Genomic DNA, 22,822 nt, shown 5'->3' with positions numbered 1-22,822 from the left:
GATTTTCTAGTTCAAAACCAAAGTAAGCTAATAGTAGCCATAAAATGTTGGATCAAAAACAAAATACCTTTATTTTATACCTAAAACACATACAAATACATACATATATACATACACAAAAATTGAGACATTAAAAAAAGAACTGATATTTATTAATGGAGACTGAAAAAATACTGCTTATTAGAAGGACTATATTTTGAGAAAGTAACATTTCATTGGAAAGTCATAATGAAGGGTAATGGAAAAACCAGTGTCCTGGGAGTTTCCCCACTTGGATTCCAATATTCCTTTCTTTTAATTAGCTGTGAGACTAAATTATTTAATTTCCCTAGAGCTCAATCTTCTCACCTATATAATGAAGAAGTTAAGAAAACATCAGTTTACCAGAAAATGTGGCACAAAATACTAGGAGATAGAACTGGTAACTATAACAGACACGCAAAGATATATCATTAAATGTTACAGGAAAAAGAGGGTGGGAGGGCAGACGGCTAGTAAGTTTGAAACCATTTTCCCCCCTATATCTCTTCTTTCCATTTAGAGATTCACAATGCACATTAAAGACTCTAAGAACTAACCCCTGCAATAAAGTCATCTATTCTAACTTTGCTTAACCTAGTGTTTTCTACACTTCTTTGACCAAAGAACCCATCTTAGATGAAATTCCTATGTGACCCTTAGGATCTCTTTCAACCCAACTGATATACTCAATTTAATACTTTTATTTTTTCTAAATCATTCACTTCTTTCAAAGCAAATGTGGTAAATATTTTATGTAAATTCTACTCTTACATCTATAAGACTGTTCAGAAACTGTATAACTGTTTATAAAGGGCTAATGAGGTTTTTATATAAAAAATGTTTAATGTGAAAAAGATGCTGCTATAAGAAAAATCACTACTTAAAGTCTAGTAGTGCTAGGAAACAGTTTGAAGAACTAAAGTTTGAGACTACCACCTGTTCATCTCCTTATTAAGAGCAAAACAAAGGAGACCCTGCAGCAACAGAGTTCAATTAAACTTAAAGACTTCCTTCACATTTCCTCTTTCCTCCCCAAAATGTTGTTACCTCGCCTGAAAGTAAGAAAAGAAATAATCACAGAAAAGACAGGAAGCCTTCAGTTCTTGCAACTGCATAAGAAAAGCTCTTTTGTGAGTGGAGCCCCCATAACATTTGTACAAATATTACAAGGTGATGTATTCAATTACTTAGGCTCTCTTCCAGCTCTGGGACCAAGAAGAACCAGCTACACACACACACACAGAGGGACAAATGTGTCAAGGATGAGGTGTAGTAGAGGAATGAGGAGTCCTATATGCTCAGTGGGACTTCTAATTTTAACCTGTAGGAACATCTGTTCCTGACTTAGAACAGCAGCAACTGGGGGAAAGTAAACGATGAAGTTTTTGAATCTTTATAGAGTTTCATTTGTTTAAAATTTAACCCACTCCTTTAATTTTGACTTCTGGCTTTTAAAATTAAATATATTAACTATTTTCTAGAGGTCAAATGTTAGAGATAAGGTAATTCTTGAAGAAACTAATAACACACAAATAAACCCTTTTAATAAACCATGGAACGTTTAAGAAAATCCTACAGTAAGCCACAAAGAAAACTTCACTAAACTTACTACAAACAGAAATGGTATACAGACTAAGTTCTCTGACAACAATGTAATGAAATTTGAAATTAGTAAGAAAAGCAGAAACAAAAATAAAACCTACATAAAAATTTAAACTCTCTCCTAAGTAATTTTTTAGTCAATGAGGGAATCAATACCACAATTTTAGAATATCTAGTAAACATCAAAAATAGCAATGCTACCTTATACAATCAATGGTCGATGGTCAAAACTGTACTTAAGGAAAAATAAACTAAACACTTTAATCGCTAAGTAACAGGGTGAAAAATGTTAACTAAACACTCCTTTCAAAATATACAAAAAGAATATCAAAAATATTAGAATAGGAAAAATAGAGAGCAATAAAAGCAGAAATTAATGTTAGAAATAGAAGTGATCTATGTAATAAATTGAAATATGATTAATCAATATGGTCAAGATTCTTTTTTTAAATATAAGCTAAATACCAAAGACATTAATCAAGAAGAAAAGAGAAAAAGAACAAAGTTAAGAAGAAAAAGGAATTATAAACACAGCCACTTTATATATCTCTGTACTGGAATTTTTGAACATTTAGGAAAGAGGATGGCCTCCAAATATATATATTTTTTCACCAGAATTGACCAAAGAAGAAAATCTAAATAGAGTAACAAACCACAAGTAATATTGAGCAGTATGTATGTCAAAGACCAAAAACTTTTTTTACATTCAAGAATTAAGTCATTTCTATAATAAACTGTTCCAAAGTAAAGAAAGTAAGAAAATCTCCCTACTTTTTTACAAAGGCAGTATAACTTTGATATCAGTGCCTACCAAAGAGAGTGTGCATATAAGAAAACTAGAGGGAATGGGAAAAGAATCTAACAAAGAGCGGATATATGTATATGTATAACTGATTCACTTTGCTGTACAGCAGAAACTAACACAACATTTTAAATCAACTAGGCTCCAATAAAAATTTTGTAACAAAAGGAAAACTAGAGGGAACTCTTACTTATGAAAGCAGATCCCAAAGTCTTACACAAGGATGGTATTTACAAACCATATTCAGCAGTGCATTAGCAGCATTAACTCAAGTGGGGCTTCAATACTCCAGTGAGACAGAAATGTATTAGGAAATCTATTGTCACATGAAACAGATGATGATCTCAATAGACTCTGTATGTACTTCTAATCAAAAGAAAATTGAACTCAGTCAAACAGAATGCCTCCTGAGCATTATGAATGTGTGTGCGCATGTGTGTGCACGTGCAGAGTATGTTTCCCAAATAAACAGAGTGTGTGACTTATTACAATTCAGCAAGTTACCCATGAAAAAATCAGCTGAGTTTCTAAAGTAATGGAAAAATATACAGAGAAATACAAGAAAGCTCATCCTAACACTATTTATAATAGCAAAGCACTGGAAACAGCTTGAGTGTGGGCTAAATAAATGATGACACATCCCTTCAGTAGGGCGGAGTACATCCACTAAAGCCTGATGAAGGTTTATAGTCACTGCTGAGGAAAGATGTCCACAATACAGAAGTCAGTGGAAACAAATGCTATAAAAGAATACTGAGACTGTGATCCCATTTTGGTGAAGTAAATATATATACTCGATATGCATGTGCACAGAATGGAGAAATTGAGTTTTTTAGAATATTTCTTAGGGAATGAGAGCTCACTTTTTGAGAAACAGATCATGATAAGTTGCTGGGATAGAAACAGACCTTGAGGAACATTGATAAGGGTGGGAGAGCTCTCCCCAGGTCAAAAGGGGAAATTCTCTTATTCTAAAATGGGGGGTGGGGGGAAGGAATGAATGGAGCTGGGAGGAAAAAGGGTCACCCTCTGTGATACAATTCTGCACAGGGACCCTCTGAAGCCACAGTAAATTCTGTAAAATAAATAAACAAGCAAACAAATAACTCACAAAGGCTGGATAAGAATGGAAGTTTGTACGAACCAGCGAGGAGGTGGTGGTCTGCAGCAAGATATTATGTAACCTCAGAGAAACATCAGATAATAAGGAAGAAGCATGCAAGTGGGAGACAGTGTAACCAAATAATGCCCCTAAAGTGTACAGACATCAAAGGGAAATCTTAAGTCTGCCCCAGTCCATGAAACTGGAATGTGGACCAAGTCAACTAAAGCTTCAGGGGATCAGACCACAGCTAATGTCCACTAGCAGGGATTTGCTATTGTTTATGTATGTGTGTGGGTGTGTGAAATGTTTTACGTGTACTTAATGTTGTATTTAGAGTCAAAGAAATATTTTTTAAAGGTTATACACCAAAATGGGTGGCTACATTTAAAAGCCGTTTCTACCTTCTTTTTTTGGTCAATTATCTAAGTTTTTTATCATGAAGATGTATTCATTTTTAAGTTAAAGAACACAATAAAGTTACTTTCTTTTTAAAAAGAGAAAGGAAAACAATGCCATTAATACTGACAGTGGCAGTAGCTATCAGATTGCTCGGAGCGCCACTCTCATGGCCAAAGAACAATGGCCACTTTACATTGTACCTCAAGGTACAGAAACAAACTCAAGACAAATGTCGTTTCATGCACGCTATACCTTAAAATACTGTTATTGCTGCCTAACTGTCCTGGAAGAAAGTTAAGACCTTTCACCCGCCATACTATTTTTCCTCATTTATTTAAGAAATATTAACGTTAATGCATCAGGCACTATGGTTGGCCCTGCAAATATAAGCTTGAATAAAGTGTGAATATAATACAATGGTTTGCAGGTCTTCTAGCATATTCTAAGCTCCTTTAGATCTGCCACTCTGTCTTATTACACTTTTGCACATTGCCTGACACTTAGAGGTATGTTATTTCTTAAGGAATAAATAGGATCCATTCTCTTACAGAATAACATTGGTTGTAAGTGCAAATTTTATTTATATATTTTTTAAAATAAATTTATTTATTTATTTATGGCCGCATTGGGTCTTCATTGCTGCACACGGGGCTTTCTTTAGTTGCGGTGAGCAGGGACTACTCTTCGATGCAGTGCGCGGGCTTCTCATTGCAGTGGCTTCTCTTGTTGTGGAGCACAGGTTCTAGGCGCACAGGCTTCAGTAGTTGTGGTGCGTGAACTCTAGAGCACAGGCTCAGTAGTTGTGGCACACAGGCTTAGTTGCTCTGTAGCATGTGGGATCTTTCCGGACCAGGGCTCGAACCCGTGTCTCCTGCGTTGGCAGGCGGATTCTTAACCACTGCACCACCAGGGAAGTCCCAATTTAAATACTATCAACACATTTTGAACTAAGCGCATATGATGGAAGTGCTAGTTCAGTGAATCAAACTTCTTTTGGTGTTGAGTAACTCATTAAATCCTTAAACTTTTATCAATCAGAATACGAAATGCAAGTAATATTGGCACTTAACTGAAAAATAATTACTGTTAAAAATACTCTATTCTATATTTCTTACTAGTATCATAACATCCCTATGTCTTCATGCTTTTGTGTTTTAAACTCTGACTCAAAATTTCTCAAAATACTAACAGAATCAGAAAATTACAGATGGACTGAGATGTAACTTCCACGATAACTCTCACTTTAAAAATTTATTCAACAAATACTGATTACCTGCTTTGTATCAGGCACTGTTCTAGGTGCTGGAGACACACAGGAAATAAAACTATGTTTCCTCTTGGAGTTTACTTTCAAAGCCTAGAGATACTAAGTGAATAGGCCTTAAACAGCACAGACAAATGAGGAGGCAACAGAACTAGAATCCAGAAAGATATTTATAATATTCAGATTAACAAGTGAATACTCCTAAATCTTGAAAACCATAAAAAACAAAAACAAACAAAACAAAAGAAACCCTCAGAATGTTGTTGAAGAATTTAAGAGTGTAGTCTGTGGGTTCCCAGAGTAGGCTGCCCCAAAATGTGCCTCTATGGCATATTGAGTATTTTGAATTAAAGTTACTTAAGAAATGGCCAAAGCAAGAGGGACACTCTGACCCTCCTTTCTGTCTCCCTGAAAGCAGGAAATAAATCTCTCACATGAAAGATTCATTCACATTTCCTGCATCTGGAGGTATAAGGACAAGCTTACCACCAGAAACAGGGAGCCTGGGTCAAGAAACCTTTGTAAACAAACCCTGTTACTTCTATAACTGACAACCCATAGCCCAAACTCTGTTTAGATTCTTCATTAATTGGGCACTCAAAACCCAGGTTTCTTTGTCCTGTCAATTCCTCACAAATTTATTGTTTCTTTGTCTAAAAAGTATAAAAGCTGCCTGCTTTGGCCACTTCTTAGGTCTCATTTCTATGACCTCCATGGGCATGAATTAAAATCTATTTCTTTTTCTCCTGTTAATCTGTCTCGTGCCAATTTTATTAAGGACTCAGAAACTGGTAACTTCTCCCATCCTAAAAGAGTAGCTGTCTATCCTGTTTGTTTCATACTTTGAATTTTCATAACATGAGTAATCACAGGGAGAATTTGCCAAAGAGCATTTCTCAGGACATCTTTAGAAAATCATCCTGGCTTGCAAGCCTCCTGTAGATTAATTGTGTGGATGTCAGAAAAGATGTATGAAAGCATGCCACAGCGATGCGTTTCAAACTATGAATATCGGTGTCTATAAGATCCTTAGGTCTTCCAGATGGCAGGCTCATAAATCTGCTTTTGTCATTCTCCACTTAAACACATATTAAATATATCCACGTCAAATTTTTAAACTGTTACAGATTATCATTCCCACCTTCTCCCTTTTCTCTCCATGCTAAATAAACCTGCTGAAGTAAAAGAAGAAGGTTTATTTCACACATAACCTCATGAAAGAACCTACTGTCTACCTTTTTGCAAGAATGGGGAGGAGGCTTAATAAATTTGAAGTTAATGATACTTGCAGCAAACTTTCTGATAGCTGGGTAAAGAGGGACAATGAGATATAAATATCACATTGAACTCCAAGTACTGCTGCCGTTCTGAGACTTCTCCAGCCAAGGTGAAATATACACTTACATATACATGTCTACCTAGCTTATGATTACACCGACTTCAATAAAAACTACTGGTGTCAGATGGTTCTTCAGTCAACATAAGATTTTATTTACTATTTTTTTCCTGATCATGAAATCAGTGCTCACTACAATAAAAACAGATTATCAAGAGTGCTCAAAGGAACATTTAAGCCACAAAATCTCTCATAATTCTATTCACCCAAAACTACCATTATTAAAACTACCATGTATATATTGAAAAAGATTCTCTTTATATGCACTGACATATTCTATTTTTAAACTCAACTGGAATGAATATATTAACTTTTCCTTTCATTATCAATTATCTAGCATTACACATTTCTGTCACCTATTTTTTAATTATAAAAGTAATACATGTAAATAGGTTAAGAATAAATGTTCATTAGAACACACAGAAAAATAAAAGTTCTCTCCAAGAAGCAGCCACCTAACAGCTTTCTGTGTATCCTTTCAGAAATGTCCAATGTATTTACAAGAATGTATATGTCTCTACATACTTTTAATTTTATGCAGCTGGAATCTAACTATGCATACAGTAAGCATCTTGTGCTTTTTTCCCCTTAACCCCATATCCTAGATTGCCATACTAAAAAGACCAGAAACCAAGCCTGTTTCATACAGCTTTCCAAATGGTATACTTATCTCAATTTTCAATAACACAGTTTTACACTCTATAGGTATACTATTACTTATGTAACCAACCCCCTGTTGATAGAAAAATTGTTTTCAATTTTATGCTACTTATAAACAATTTTTCAGTGGACATCCTTTCCACAGTTGCACAAATATATCTCTAGAATACACTTCTTAAAGTAGAAATTCTGAGAGTAAAAGGATATATACATTTAAAGTTTTACGTGTATTGTTGACTGAGGTTTGTTTGGTTTCTTTAAATTTCATCAATTTATACTCCCACCAAGAAGATGTTTTGCAACATTTTCACCAATGATGGATATTACCATTTTTTTGCCTGTGCCAATCTAATAAGTGAAATATGATCTCTACTTATTAGTTTAATTTCCATTTCTTTATTTGCCATGTTGAGAATCTTTTATTATTTTATTCATTGTTCTGTGAACTACCCGTTGCCATCTGTTGTCTGTTTTTCTATTAGGCGATATTCTCTTTTATTATACATTTATGAAAACTCTGTATATTACAGACACTAGGCCTTTGTCTTTCATATAGATTGAATATTTTACAAAATTCCCATCTGTTTTTTATTTTGTAATGATATTATTTATCCTAAAAGTTTTAATTTTCATGTAGTCAAATTTATCAGTCTTTTACTAATCACTTACTAACATGATTTAACAGTAACGTGTACTGAGATGGTTGAGGCAATAACTGTACAGCACTGTGGCTAGCTGTGCTATTTACACCACCTGTCTCTCTTACTCAACCATAAGCTTCATGAGAGCAGGGACTACATCCTGCTAACAACTGCACCTCATTGCCCAGATTGTGGCATATCCCCTAGTAGACACTCAATTAATCTTTGATGAATGGATGAAGCTTCTATCAAAACCCAGGTCCATTGGACTCCCAGCAGTCTCTGTTACCAAGGATGCCCCTTCAGGAGACTATACAAGCAATTAAGAGGAAAGGTATTTGAGAAAACAGATAAAAGAGAAAAGGAAGCTTTTCTGAAGAGATATATATATGTATGTATATATATATATATCTCAAGTGTTTTGTCTCATATATATAATACATATATACACACACACATACATACTTGCATGCACACATACATACACGGGAGTAGGGGATTAACAAAAACCCTCTGAGGAATAGCAGTGTGAAACTATACAAGTTAAAGTTAAGAGAGTGTGTGTGTGTGTGTGTACACGTGGAAAGTACATTCAGAATTTATGTCTCCCATTGCATGAAAAAATTAATTTAAAAACCACAAAGCATGCACTGCCTGAAATCACTGTGTGCTCTCTTAGTGACATATATGGTTATTATGCTATCTTCCATTATGATGTGAGTTCTAGGGGGTCCTAATTATGTCAATTTTAAGTAATAGCTCCCTTAAATCCTTCTTTAATCAAATGGGATGTAAAGAATTAAGGAAATAAATGCATATACTTAAGAAATATATGCTGTATACATACATACATACATACTTAATATAGAATATATATTTTAAATAGAAATATATATTTCCTGTATATCAAGTCTCTGATAGGGATAATAATTCTAGACAGTCTGGAGGGATAGTAGTGGATTGGAGGTAAGGACGGGCAGGACATAATCCCAATGACTAGAGATAAATTGGCTGAAGTCACAGGTGAAAAGGAAGGGACAGAGCAGCCATGGGGCTTGAGTACTCGGAAGACTAGAACAGGAAGTTATACACCAAGTGTCAGAGAGTCAATGAAAGTGCATGAGGAAGTGTGTGAGGGCTTCCCAGAGTCTAAAAGATTGGTGGAGAAAAGAAGTGGAAGCACAGAGATTAACCAGTAATCTCACAATAGCCAGCTAGCAACACAGTCTCAGGTGTTTACATCTCAAACATCTGCTGAGCACCGTCTACGCACCAGAGATGGAGGCTACCAATGTATGAGGTGTGTGATGCTGGGTTCAAAGAATGGGTGAAGTAATAGAATGTAGCATTTCAGCCTGGGGGCAACTACAAAAGAAACTTTGTTCCTCCATTTCCTGAGGAGGAAACCAAGAGGAGGGTGTATCTGCAATAACCATGATGCTACGGCCTTCTATCAGCTAATCCAGAACTTTCCTTGCTATATCCAACAGTTCCAACTAAAGTTCCTTTCCTAAGCCATATTTAAATGACAGAAACAACAAGAACAAAAACAGAAGTGGAAGAAGAAAGCATGACTATGTTAATGAGGGAGAAGATGACAACGAAAGTATCCAGAAGAAGTGGGCATATATGATAAGAACAATAATATGCTAATGTTAAGCCTCTGACGTACATCTTCACATTGAAGCCATCCAACAACCTTATGAATGTCTGCAAAGCGTGAACAGGAATGCATCATACCACTGCAATTTTTGCTGAGCATATGCCAAGTTACCTAGAAGTTGCAGATACAGATCTCCACCCTAGATGACTCGCCCCCTTTAACCAAAGGCAAAACTACTGCTCTGGCCATCTGTCACGCTCAGAGATGGATTTAATACTAAACATCATTGACTTTAGTGCAACTAAAGTAAAACTTGAAAGCCTCAATTAAAAAGCATGTTATAAAGCTGCTGTAACTGTTACACGATCATGTTAAATAGACATAAGTTGGGTGCCTTGAAAGCCCAATCATACTTCTTACCCAGCAACTCATACAGAGAATTCAGAATCGATTTCCAAGATTCCCCTGCTTCTCTCCCAGCGACATCCGCAAAGTGTGCAGCGCTGCTGTACACGTGCAGCCTGTCTATACACTCGAGCACAAGGTTGATCATTCCCTGGAAGGGTAGAAAAATCCCCATCAGAAACTGCGATTCTGCTCACAGGGAAAAAAAAAAAAATGCTAAGTTGGTTTTTTTTAAAAAGCCTGGCGCAAAGTAAGTCTGTTAATCATAAAGAACACTGAGCTCATTTACTCAAAGGACAGGAAGAAACACACTTGCATGTGAAATAAAATGTTCTTGAAATGATTCGAGTGGTTTTTAAATCCTGAGTGCTATTCTCAAATAGAAGCAGAACAATATAAAAATATGTACTTCATACTTACATTTGCAAGGCTTAGTAGTAGAATGAAGAATCCATCATAACAGTATTCTACCATAAGTGCAAGGGTTCAGAGTGTGCCACCCCAAAATATGCCACTTTGGCATAAGGATTATTTGGGGCTGAAGGCAATTGAGAAAAAGTGGACACGAAAAATTCCCTACCCTTCTCTGTTCCACCAGGAAGGGCAGGAGGATGCTTGAGACGACGTTTGATCTACACATCAAACTAGCCCTTACTGTCCACTAGTTTCTCCCATATATTTCCTTCCTACAATTTGTTGCCCCTCCAAGCTCAAAATTCCTTTCGTCTTATCACTTCCCTACAAATTTATTATTCTTTGTGTTAAGATGCTATGTAAACCTGAGTTCTAACCACTCCTTGGAGTTACCCATCACTGAGTACTCCCATGTATACACATGATGCACATGTTAATAATCTATTTGTTGTTCTCTTGTACATTTGTCTTTTGTCAGTCTAAACTGCAGGGCCCCAACCAGTGAACCTGAGTAGAGGAAAATGATTTTTTCCCCTACCCTGCAAAAGCATAAGAGCAGATCCTTACTTTTAGGGAGGACACCACCACCATCATCATCAATCATTCATTTTTAACAGTAAACTGAAGATATAGTAACTTAATAAAGAAAAGCTCATGAAAACACATCTTTAAAGCAAATCAAAAATTCATTACAGAACTTTGTAAGAAGCTGTCTACTTTTCAAATTATGCTTCTAATTATGCTTTTACTTTTCAAATTATGCTTTCTAGATCAAGGTTGTCAAAATGAGGGAGGCAAAGCCCATGAAAGGAAGAGCTATAAAGAGTTGACAAATTAAATTAACTTACTTCACACAAAGAATGTAAGAGGCATTATGACCCTAAGAACATTTCTAGGTTCCCATTCAGATTGTCTTATATGAGAAATTGAGAAAAACACTAATCCAAGTCAATATTTTAAATTTTCACAACCCAATATTTCATTTTCTTTTTCTAGATATTAAATAAGTGTAGTATACCTAACAGTTTGGTATGTACAAAAAGAAATGATCTCAATAAACTATTCCATGTTGCTATTATAGGTTTATGTTGACATTTCCTGTGCTTTCATGCCATTATGAGCTCTAGATAGGTCATTTCTTTTGTACGCAGTGAAAAAAATCCTCAAAAGTTAATGTACGGTTCAACGGCTTTTGATGGAAAATTAGGAAACAGTTTTAAAACTAGAAGAACATAGATTTAGGAGCTATGGGAACTCAACCATGTCCACTAACGTTTTTTCTTAAATACTTTTTACAAAGATACTTTCACTCAGAAAAATGCATTAATCCACATACAGGGAGCACTGAGAAGAATGGGAACACTTGCTGATCTGGCCTGATTTGCCAGCTCAACTCTGACATCCTCCCACTGAAATTCTTGAATACATGGTACTAGTTTGGACACTAGCATCAGGACCATTAGATGTATCACTTGGTCCTTCTGTTATTCTGCCTATAAAATATGCACTGGAGCTCTTTTTAGCAGGGGAACTTCCGGAAAATAAAATCATACACAGAATCTTAACATATGCAAAAAGAAAAAATGGGGGTGCCCTGTCCAAGCAGGGAGTCTGCAGCCTGCCTCCCAGGTGGCCCTCTCCCAGGCAACTTCCATCCCCAACCCAAAGCTCCAGTGGATCCTGAAGCACTTCCAAGGAGCCCCAAGGAACCTGCTGAACACTTCGAAAACCCTTGTACTTTCCAAAGCCTGTATCCATTTAGACGCTTTTGAGAATCTGTTTTTATATAACAAGCATAAAGCAAACTATTGTGCAACAATGATCAGAATGGAAGCTGAGCAGAGAGTAAAATAAAACGTCTTTTGCCAGAGAAGCGAAGAGTGTCATCTTTTAAAATTAATACTTACTGAGAAAGAAATAAAAACCATTGCAGGATTCCCCCAAGGCCTGGTTCCCTTGTTCCCTTTGTATAGTAGTACATCTGCTCATGTATATCTCAAAATGCAGATGTCAAATAGATAGAGAATCTTCCCCACCAAGAAGTTGTTTCCCCAAGACAACGACAGAAAAGAAACGATCATTGGTAGAAACTCACCTCTTCCTGGAAGAGATTCTGCCGATTTTTTAGTGCTCGTAATCTATTCTGCTTATCTTCATGCTCTAAGTGCTCATCTGGTGGGTGGAAGTAGCCAATCAGGTCCTGCAGACTTAGACTTACAGACTCTATAGGTAAGTCTACAGTGGAAGCCTTTGCTTTTTTGCTGAGAGCATCAAGGCCCCTAAAATAAATAAGAAATGTTTCTCCACATCAGTGATTCACAATTTTGTTTTATTCTTTTTTAGTCTATAGATGATTGAAAGCTTTACTCTCTCTCCCTATATGCCTGTAAAAGGAACATATAAGAAAGGCCCTAATTTTCCTCAAACAAAAATAATGAATATATTCAAATGAGAAATGTTATATGCCGTCAAGTATATATAATGCTAAACACCAGTATCAAGAGAAACTCATCTAGAAGAAAATCTAAAGGATCTGGAGAACCAATGCCTACAAAACCAATGGTCTAAATATTTAGAAACCAACTGATTTTCATTTTAAAACACTATATACTTCACCGTTTGAGATGCAATTTCCCAGGCTCATAATTCTGACATTTACTTGTTCTGTTTTGTTTTGTTTTTGGCGTAAACACCGTTAACTGCTATGCTATCACTGACACTCACTGCCATCCTGCCTAATTCCTGCCAATTTAAAGATATATCCCAATGATAATAATTTAGAAAATTCACTTATTAATCAGAAAACAATATATTAACATGCTTTTCCATTGTCTGAAACAGATGTATTTAAGAAGTAGATTAAGAAACAGCATCAAGTTGCATTTTCTAGCCTTTGAAGAAAAGCATACGGCTGGCATGTAAATGTGTTAATTTATTGGTCTTCTGAGACTCTGAATTTTAAAACTCATAGCTTTGTATGTATCTGGAAAGAAACACTTTAAAGCATAATGTTTGTAAATCAGAATTATTCCAAAATAAAAAAAATACCCAACAGATACCATAAAAGAATGGGAAAATGCCTATACTATAGTTGATATAGTAACATTCATATTAGTCATGACAAAATTTGATGCATAAAATATTATACTTCCTTTTCTTCCCTCTGCATTGGCAAAATTATATGTCAATATTTTATTCCAAGGAAATATTTCTTTCTAGTTATCTGACTGTATTACAATTTTTATTTTAAAAAACAATAAAAACCTTATAAATGAAAAATTAGCTTATCTTTGAATTTTATGATGCTATTTAAAATATATCATTTACATAAATATTACTAATAATTTTGGAATATTATACTTCAGCTTTATAAACAGTTCAAATGGTAAAACTGCATGACTATCTTTTTTTTTTTTTTTTTTTTTTAATTTTTTTTTTTTTTCTTTTTGCGGTATGCGGGCCTCTCACTGTTGTGGCCTCTCCCGTTGCGGAGCACAGGCTCCGGATGCGCAGGCCCAGCGGCCATGGCTCACGGGCCCAGCCGCTCCGCGGCATATGGGATCCTCCCAGACCGGGGCACGAACCCGTATCCCCTGCATCGGCAGGCGGACTCTTAACCACTGCGCCACCAGGGAGGCCCTGCATGACTATCTTAAAGTTTCTACCTGTAATTCCAAATCAAGTACATCAATGAAATTCATCTATTACCTTGTCTTGCCATCTCTACAAGGCCTATGCCCAAAAAGCAACAGAAATGACTTGTCAGAAGAAAATTATTTCTCCCTTTCTAAAATGAATACTCATATGCAATGTAACATTGCTGGTTCTAAACATTTAACCCATTAATTCTAGTTGAATGATAAATATAACAAAGTCAAATTCAAATCCTATCATGCAAAAGTAAATAAAATTCATAAGTAATTCAAATGTAATATCTACATTTTCAAACCTAAAGAGAAATAATAGCAAATCAGTTTTTAGGTTATTAGGTTGAATATATCTGCTATCAGAAATGTAACCATTCAATTGCTTTCCAGGAGAAGCCTCTTGTCAGACAAATGCTATCCAAGACTCTTAAAACTGTTAATGATATTGCAGCCATATCTTTTTCAATCCGTCTCCCAGCATAATGGAAATTTTAAAAAATAAACAAATGGGACTTAATTAAACGCAAAACCTTTTGCACAGCTAAGGAAATCATAAACAAAATGAAAAGACAACCCACAGATTGGGAGAAATTATTTGTAAATGATATGACCAACAAGGGATTAGTCTCCAAAATTTACCAAGAGCTCATGAGACTTAATATCATCAAAACAAACAACCCAATCAAAAAATGGGCAGAAGACCTAAATAGATATTTCTCCAAAGAAGACATACAGATGGCCAAGAGGCATACTGAAAAGATGTTCAATATTGCTAATTATTAGAGAAATGCAAGTCAAAACTACAATGAGATATCACCTCATACCAGCCAAAATGGCTACCACACACAATGAATGCTGGAGAGTGTGTGGAGAGAAAGGCACCCTCCTACACTGTTGGTGGGAATGTAAATTGGTACAGCCACTATGGAGAACAGTATGGAGGTTCCTTAAAAATCTAAAAGTAGAGCTACCATGTGACCCTGCAATCCCACTCCTGGGCATGTATCTAGAGAAAAACACGGTCTGAAAGGATACATGCACCCCAGTGTTCACTGCAGCACTGTTTACAATAGCCAAGACATAGAAGCAACCTAAGTGTCCATCGACAGAGGAATGGATAAAGAAGATGTGGTACATATATGCAATGGAATATTATTCAGCCATTAAAAAGAATGAAATAATGCCATTTACAGCAAAATGGATAGACCTAGAGATTGTCATACTGAGTGAAATAAGACAGAGAAAGAGAAATATCATATGATATCCCTTATATGTGGAATCTAAAAAAGAAATGATATAGATGAACTATTTACAAAACAGAAACAGATTCACAGACTTAGAGAATGAACTTATGGTTACCAGAGGGGAAGGGATAGGGAGTTTGGGATTGACATGTACACACTGCTATATTTAAAATGGATAACCAACAAGGACCTACTGTACGGCACAGGGAACTCTTCTCAATGTTATGTGGTAGCCTGGATGGGAGGGGAGATTGATGGAGAATGGATACATGTATATGTGTGGTTGGGTCACTTTGCTGTGCACCTGCAACTATTACAACATTGTTAATTGGCTATACTCCAATATAAAATAAAAAGTTTTAAAAATGTTAATGATTCTAAGTTTTAGGACTCTCCAATAAAGAGACATTTTTCATCTTAATTTATCAGGGACAAAAAAATGAAAAAAAAAATAATTAGGGGAAATCAAAGGTGGTAGAAGCACACTATGTCACAAGAAAAATTAAAGCCATGAATTCCAGCTCTACATTTTATAATTTGAAGATTAAATCACATTACAAACATACACTCCTCCCTTATCTCATTTACTTCAAGAATACATTTATTCACTAATATGTTTAAAACGGATAACTAATAAGAACATGCTGTATAAAAATAAATTCAAAAATTAAAAAAAATGTTTAAAAAGAATACATTTATTAATATACCTGGAGGGAAAAAAGCTATACCTTTTTTTTTAACAGTGCAGAAAAATAGAACCCTTTCCCCTATACATGAAAACAAATGCAAACACACACACACCCTCACACACACCACACCACCACCACTACCCTAACCTTGGGGAGAGAGACCAGAAGGGTCACAGAAAATAAACTGCATAAGAAAAATACAAATGAACAAAAACAAAATAGATCTCAACTTCCACTCTAAGAAGTAAAAAAGAAAGGTCTGAATTTACATTTTTTAAATGAGTCTCTTAATAGTATATAAATCTACATTAATAAAATGAATACCTAAAAAATTTTACTTTGAAAAATATATGGATATTGTAAAATATTATAAAGATATTGAGGTTTTAAATACTTTTAGTGCTTTTATGAATGTGATAGAAGGATCAAACTATGTTACTTAAAATAACATACCCTTTACAATGTTCTGTAATTATGTAAAACTTTTCAAAGTTTCTAAGCTATATTAAAGAAGCTATATTAAATTACATTAAGCTCTATTAAAGCTATATAAATTCAGGAATTCAAATAATTCAGTAATATTAACAAGCACATAAGTAAAATCCATATATATAGAAATATATATATAAATGATGAATTAAATAATATAACCAGCAGGTGAGTATAGAAAAGAAGAGAAAAAAATAAAGCTAAATTAAAATTTAATTTTTGAAAAACTAATACATAATTAAGGTCAGTTAAGTGTAAAAAAGAGAAACAGACTCATTATCTTCATCCATAGCATCTGTTACATGATCACAGGAAAGAGACACACTTTTAAAAGGAGATGCTGGATAACCAGGAAAAGATGGTAGGTAGTTTGATGATGGGCTTGTGATTAGAAATCTGAAGGAGAAAAAAAATACCAATATAGAACTAGCAAAGATTAGACTACATTTGCCAGGGGAAACATGGAATCGCATCTCAAAATACAAATTTCATGTGTCAACTACATCTGAGTTGCTTTCAGCCAAGATAAAGTGAAACAACCCTCCTCCTCCTCCAAAAAAAACACAAGACAAAATATTTGGAGAAGAACACATTTCAAGACACTGGACATCAAGAAATAAAGGATAGATATGGTAACAACCATGTTGAGTCCTACAATGGCTCCACTTTGCTTTAGGAGAATTTCTAGGCTATGATACAGGTATGGGAACCCAGGTGAGGCAAAGAAGACTCCCTGAGTTGAGGAGACATTGCTGAGAGTCTGGGAGACCAAGGTTACTAGAGTTTGCAGGACACAGTACCAAAGAGGAGACCGCTACATAGGAGTGGACTCTAGAGAAATACAGAGGGTCCTCCTCAAATATTCAGCAGAGGGTTGATGAACACATACACATGAGAAAACTACCCAGGACAGGGAACAAAGCCTTCTGAAATAATTAGAGAAAACAGTAACCGATACTCACACAGGATGTGAAATGGTGCCTTTTCCCATCAGTCAGATTGGGAACCCTCATAATTCACGGGGCATCAGGTTGAGTATACAGATGGTCTTGCCTCAAGAGTGGGGAATAATTAGCCCTAGATTTAACATGGATCTGCACCCACCCCAAAAATCCTAAAAGCAAATTCCAGAAGAATCAAACTTAACCAAGTAACTTAACTGCTTCCCAGAAAAACTCAAAAATATTGACAGGAAGACAAAAATATCCAGTACCCAACAAATTTACAATGTCTGACAACTAAACAAAAATGACCAGATAAGTAAAGAAGAATAAAATATAATCATCAATAAGAAGAAAAATCAATGAACCAAAAGAAAAAAAAAAGTCAGCCTAGAATGTTATACCCAGAAAAAAAATCACTTAAAATGAAGGTAAAATAGGACATTTTCAGACATACAATAGCCAAAGTTTCCATCTCCAGGAGACCTGCACCATAAGAAATGTTAAAAGAAGCACTTTGGGAATAAAGATAAACTACCCACAGGAAATGCAAATCCTCAAAAAAATAATAAAGATTAAAACACCTGAAATGGTAAATATATGCACAAAATATTAGGTGCATTTGTTATTATTTAAATCTTTTTGAAATCTAATTGACCTTAAATAAAAATGATAAAAATGTAGTGTGGGGTTTACAACACCTATAAAAGCAAAACGTATGACAAAAACATCACAAAGGGGCTTCCCTGGTGTCGCAGTGGTTGGGAGTCCACCTGCCGATGCAGGGGACGCAGGTTTGTACCCTGGTCCGGGAGGATCCCACATGCCGCGGGGCGGCTGGGCCTGTGAGCCATGGCCGCTGGGCCTGTGCTCTGCAACGGGAGAGGCCACAGCGGTGAGAGGCCTGCGTACTGCAAAAAAAAAAAAAATCACAAAGACTGGGAGAGAAGTATACTATTGAAATGTTCTTATATTACTCACAAAGGTAAAATGACCTGAAAGTAGGCTGTGATAAGTTAAAGTTGTATGCTAAACATCTTAAGCAACCACTAAAATAACCAAAAAAGGAATTATAACTAATAAGCCAACAAAAAAAGGAGATAAGATGGAATTGCAGAAAATTCTTAATCCAAAAGAAGGTAGAAAAAGAAGGAAAAGGGACAAAGACCAGAAGGGACAAATACTAAACAAATAATAAGATGGCAGGCAAACTTATATATCCATTATCATATGAATATAAATGGACTAAACTTCACAATTAAAAGGCGGTGATTGCCAAATTGGATAAAAAATCAAAACCCAAGTACATACTGCCTAAAAGAAATGTACTTTGACTCTAAAGACAATAGTAAGTCAAAAGTAAAAGATTTTTTTTAAATATACAATGCTAACACCAAAGAAAACAAGAGAGCAGAAGTGCTATATTAACTTCATACAAAGTTGATGTTATAGCAAATATCACTAGGGATTTTAAAAAGGTGATTTCATAATAAAGGGGTCAGTTTATTATATCCTAAATTTTTTGATGAACCTAATAACAGAGCTTCAAAATACATGAAGAAAAAAATGACAGAACTGCCAAGGAGAAACAGAAAAATCCAATTATAGTCAGATTTCAACACCCTTCTCTCAATAATGAATAGAACATACAGACTGAACATCAGTAAGGAAGCAGAAGATCTAAACAACACTATCACCCAATTAGATCAAACTGACATTCTTTAGCACTCCACCCAATTAAAGGTGAATGGGCACATGGAACATTTATTTTCCAGTGCACACAGAACATTTACCAAGATAGAACATATTCTGGTAGAGCAACTAACAGAAAACATTATGAAAATGTCTGAGAGGACTTGTAATTGAGTTGATTAGTATGACCTTGGCTATGAAGGTAACAAAAAAGGGACCGGTGCTTAGACTGAGTTATAACACTGTTCTTGGTTCAGCGACAGAGTAAGGGCTATTTGTTCAGGCTGCCTCGGAGTAGCCATGCCTGTCTCTCCATGCAACCTACATACATCCTCCAGTGCTCCTTAAACCATCTCTAGATTACTTATAGGACACAATACAATGTAAATACTATGTAAATAGTGGTAAATACAATGTAAACGCTATTTATATAAACAGTTCCCAGCATGCAGCAAATTCAGGTTTTGCTTTTTGGATCTTCCTGGACCATAAAACATGTCTCAATAAATTTAAAAGCATTCAGTTTTACAAAATATATTCTCTGACCACAGTGATATTAAATTAGAAATCAGTAACAGAAAGATCTTTGGAAAACCCCAAATATTTGGAAACTAAACAACCTATTGGTCAAAGAAGCAATTAAAAGGGAAACTGGGGCTTCCCTGGTGGCGCAGTGGTTGAGAGTCCGCCTGCCGATGCAGGGGATGCGGGTTCGTGCCCCAGTCCGGGAAGATCCCACATGCCGCGGAGCAGCTGGGCCCGTCAGCCATGGTTGCTGGGCCTGCGTGTCCGGAGCCTGTGCTCCGCAACGGGAGAGGCCACAACAGTGAGAGGCCCGTGTACCGCAGAAAAAAAAAAAAAGGGAAACTGAAACACAACACAACAAAGAGTGAGAGAAGCCACTAAGGACAGATATTTTAGCACTAAATGACATAAGAAAGGTCTCAAATCAATGATGTCAGCCTGCATCCTCTGAAACCAAAAAAAGAAGAGTAAATTTAAACCCAAGGCAAACAGAAAAAAAGATTAAAGATCAGAATGGGAATCAGATAATCTTTTTAAATGATCATCTCTCCCTCAGTATCTACTGGTTCCAGGACCTCTCTCAGATATCAAAATCTGTGGACGTTCAAGTCCCTTATATAAAATGGTGTAGTATTTACATATAACCTACACATACTCTCCTGTATACTTTATATCATCTCTAGCTAACCTACATAATACAATGTAAATACTATGTAAATAGTTGTAAATACAATGTAAATGCTATGTAAGTAGTTGTCATCATGCTTCAAATTCAAGTTTTGCTTTTTGAAACATTCTGGAATTTCTTTCCTAATATTTTTGATCCATGGTTGGTTGAATACACAGATGCAAAATCCTTGGATACAGAGAGCTAACTATAGTTAAATATAGGTTATATAACTAACCTGTTTTATCAAGATAAGTATAATAAATGAATTTCATTCAAATAACCCAAACAAAAACAATTTCAATATGAAGCACCAAATATATAATTCAGTAAGTACTTTTGCCACAGAATCCAAATTTCCCATGTTTGGTTCTCTATCTAATCAATTAAGCAAGTGTTAGATTCTAAAATTAAGCTTCCAAATCACAGACACTACTTTTTTAAAAAAAATATGATTGGTCTTGGGCAAAGAACAAATGTGCAAAAGCAAATCACATCCATGATGAATTATAGTATCTTGATCAACATACAAAATGCCATTTAAGACATACCATCACTACGTTAAGTCTAAACACAGATATAGTACCTTTCTGACAAAATATGTTTTAAAACAAATAATCAGTTTTTTCTCTAGTATTAATTGAGCTCTTGCTTGCCAAATGGAATCTCCATAGTGCCTCTGAAAATACCACACAAGTCACAATGTAATAAAAATTTGTCTTTTTGTAGTTGAAGAAGTCAGTACTGATGTATATAATTACATAGAAAACAGACTATTTTAAAGATTTATGATTATTTTCCTCAGTCCTTATAGAACTGATTAGGCTGTAGTCAAAAAGAACCATGGAAAGAACAAGATGGAAAAAAATCTAAGTTGAACTGATCCTAAAATAAGTTATAATTTCAAAGTCAAAAATTTATTTATTACAAGAAATAAGTGCCATAAAAAATGATAAGAATCTGATGCTTACCCCATCTTTAAGCCTTTACTCCATCTAAAAAGGGTTAGGGTTTAGATGAGGCAGAGAGGTGAGATAAATACTAAGGATATGATGAAGCTGAATGCTGTGCATATTCTTTGACTTCATGAAAGTATGCACACAAATGCACATACACACAGTGGGATGGTTTATAAAAGAAGCAGAGAATAATTAAGTGAATATTTATATAATCTTGGGTGGCAAAGGTCTTTCATATGCTAATTTATAGAGTAAACTATGATGAAAAAACACTTTAAAATCTTTCCAAACCAGTAAGTTGGGAAAATATTTGCAATTTATATGATTATAGGAAATTAGTATCTCTAACATAACAAAAGCTCATAACAGCCTAATAGAAATATTATCAAATAATAGGGTAAATCACAAAGAAAAAAATAAATGAAGAAAATTGGTCAACACCCATTTTTCACAATTCTCACATAAATGCAAATTTTTAAAATAATTATAAGTAAATATGTACCTACTATAAATAAATACATATACACATATATATCACTTTTTCCCATCAAATTGGTAAGCTTAAAGAGATATGTAATATCCATCACCAACCAGAGTATATATTGGTATAATGTTCCCAGAGAACACATTGGACACAAGTTTGATTTAGTTTTGTAGATATGCAATTGTTTCCATTATTAGGGTGGGAAAGGTTACTTATTGCAAGAATCATTTTTTTGAGTTCAAAACTCACAAAGTATGTAGGCTGTACTACCTCCAGTGTGAAAGGGCTAGCACAGGGATATGTTATAGAATAATTCTGACATACAGCTATCAATTATAAGTTACATATATAATTTTTAAAACCACAGTCTTTTTTAAAAAATTCATTTCAAAGAAAGACATAAAATCATCTAACTAGCATTTTCTAACGGGTTCTGCAGAACTGCCAAATTGTATGAGATTTACCACCATAGTATATTTTAGAATTGTTTACTTGTAAATCTGATAAGAAAATTAAAATAAAATATTAAACAACTACCACAACAAAGGACAATGTACCTAATAAATCTATTGAAAAGGAAGACTGTGCTCCGGATGACACGTGCTGTCCGTGATTCTTCATGCTGAGATCTGGATAAATTTAGGCCATCATCCATGTGACCCTCATGATGCATAATAGCCTGCACGAAAGCAGAAATAACACCATTACTCCCAATATCTCTTTTTCAAATGGGTGTTAAGAAGTAGGCAACTCAAAAAGGTAAGCCATGACAGTAAACAGAGTCAAAAGACAGGTGAAGGGAACTGTAAGCTGTCAGGTTCAGGTAAAATAATATGCACAGGTCCCTGTACAAATTAGTCATTCAATATATTTATTCAGCTATTGTTTTAAAGATGAATCAGTTGTTGTTTTAAAGAACCAATCAATAAATATATTGATTTGAAAAACAATCACTAGAATGTTTTCACATATCTATGTTCAATGATTCATCCACAGTCTAAGCAAACTCTGAACAAAGAAGCAAAGGAAAACATTACATGGGATACCAGTTATTTGGTAGTTCTGAACATAGCTGGGTTCATTAATAAGTACTGAGCAATGCTTCTAAGGCACCTCAGTTCTTTAAAAAAAAGTGTTTTTATTAGTTCTTTTGTTAGCTTTATGTTTTTGAAC

The 22,822-nt window shown here is 35.0% G+C and overlaps 1 protein-coding gene across 1 annotated transcript in view; it reads right to left on the bottom strand.

The window, feature by feature from the left end:
* The window catches only part of RYR2 (ryanodine receptor 2), a 727,841-nt gene that overhangs the window by 343,595 nt on the left and 361,424 nt on the right, over nt 1-22,822 (bottom strand). Inside the window, exons 14-16 of the mRNA XM_060096737.1 lie at nt 22,207-22,328; nt 12,408-12,591; nt 9,914-10,049 (exon numbers count right to left, since the gene is read on the bottom strand). Coding sequence (XP_059952720.1) covers nt 9,914-10,049; nt 12,408-12,591; nt 22,207-22,328 — 442 coding nt within the window. The remainder of the gene's footprint in view (nt 1-9,913; nt 10,050-12,407; nt 12,592-22,206; nt 22,329-22,822) is intronic.

This window comes from Mesoplodon densirostris, chromosome 1 (genome assembly GCF_025265405.1).
Source record: "Mesoplodon densirostris isolate mMesDen1 chromosome 1, mMesDen1 primary haplotype, whole genome shotgun sequence".
Taxonomy (NCBI): Eukaryota; Metazoa; Chordata; class Mammalia; order Artiodactyla; family Ziphiidae; genus Mesoplodon; species Mesoplodon densirostris.
This window is presented reverse-complemented; position numbering and strand designations above follow the sequence as displayed.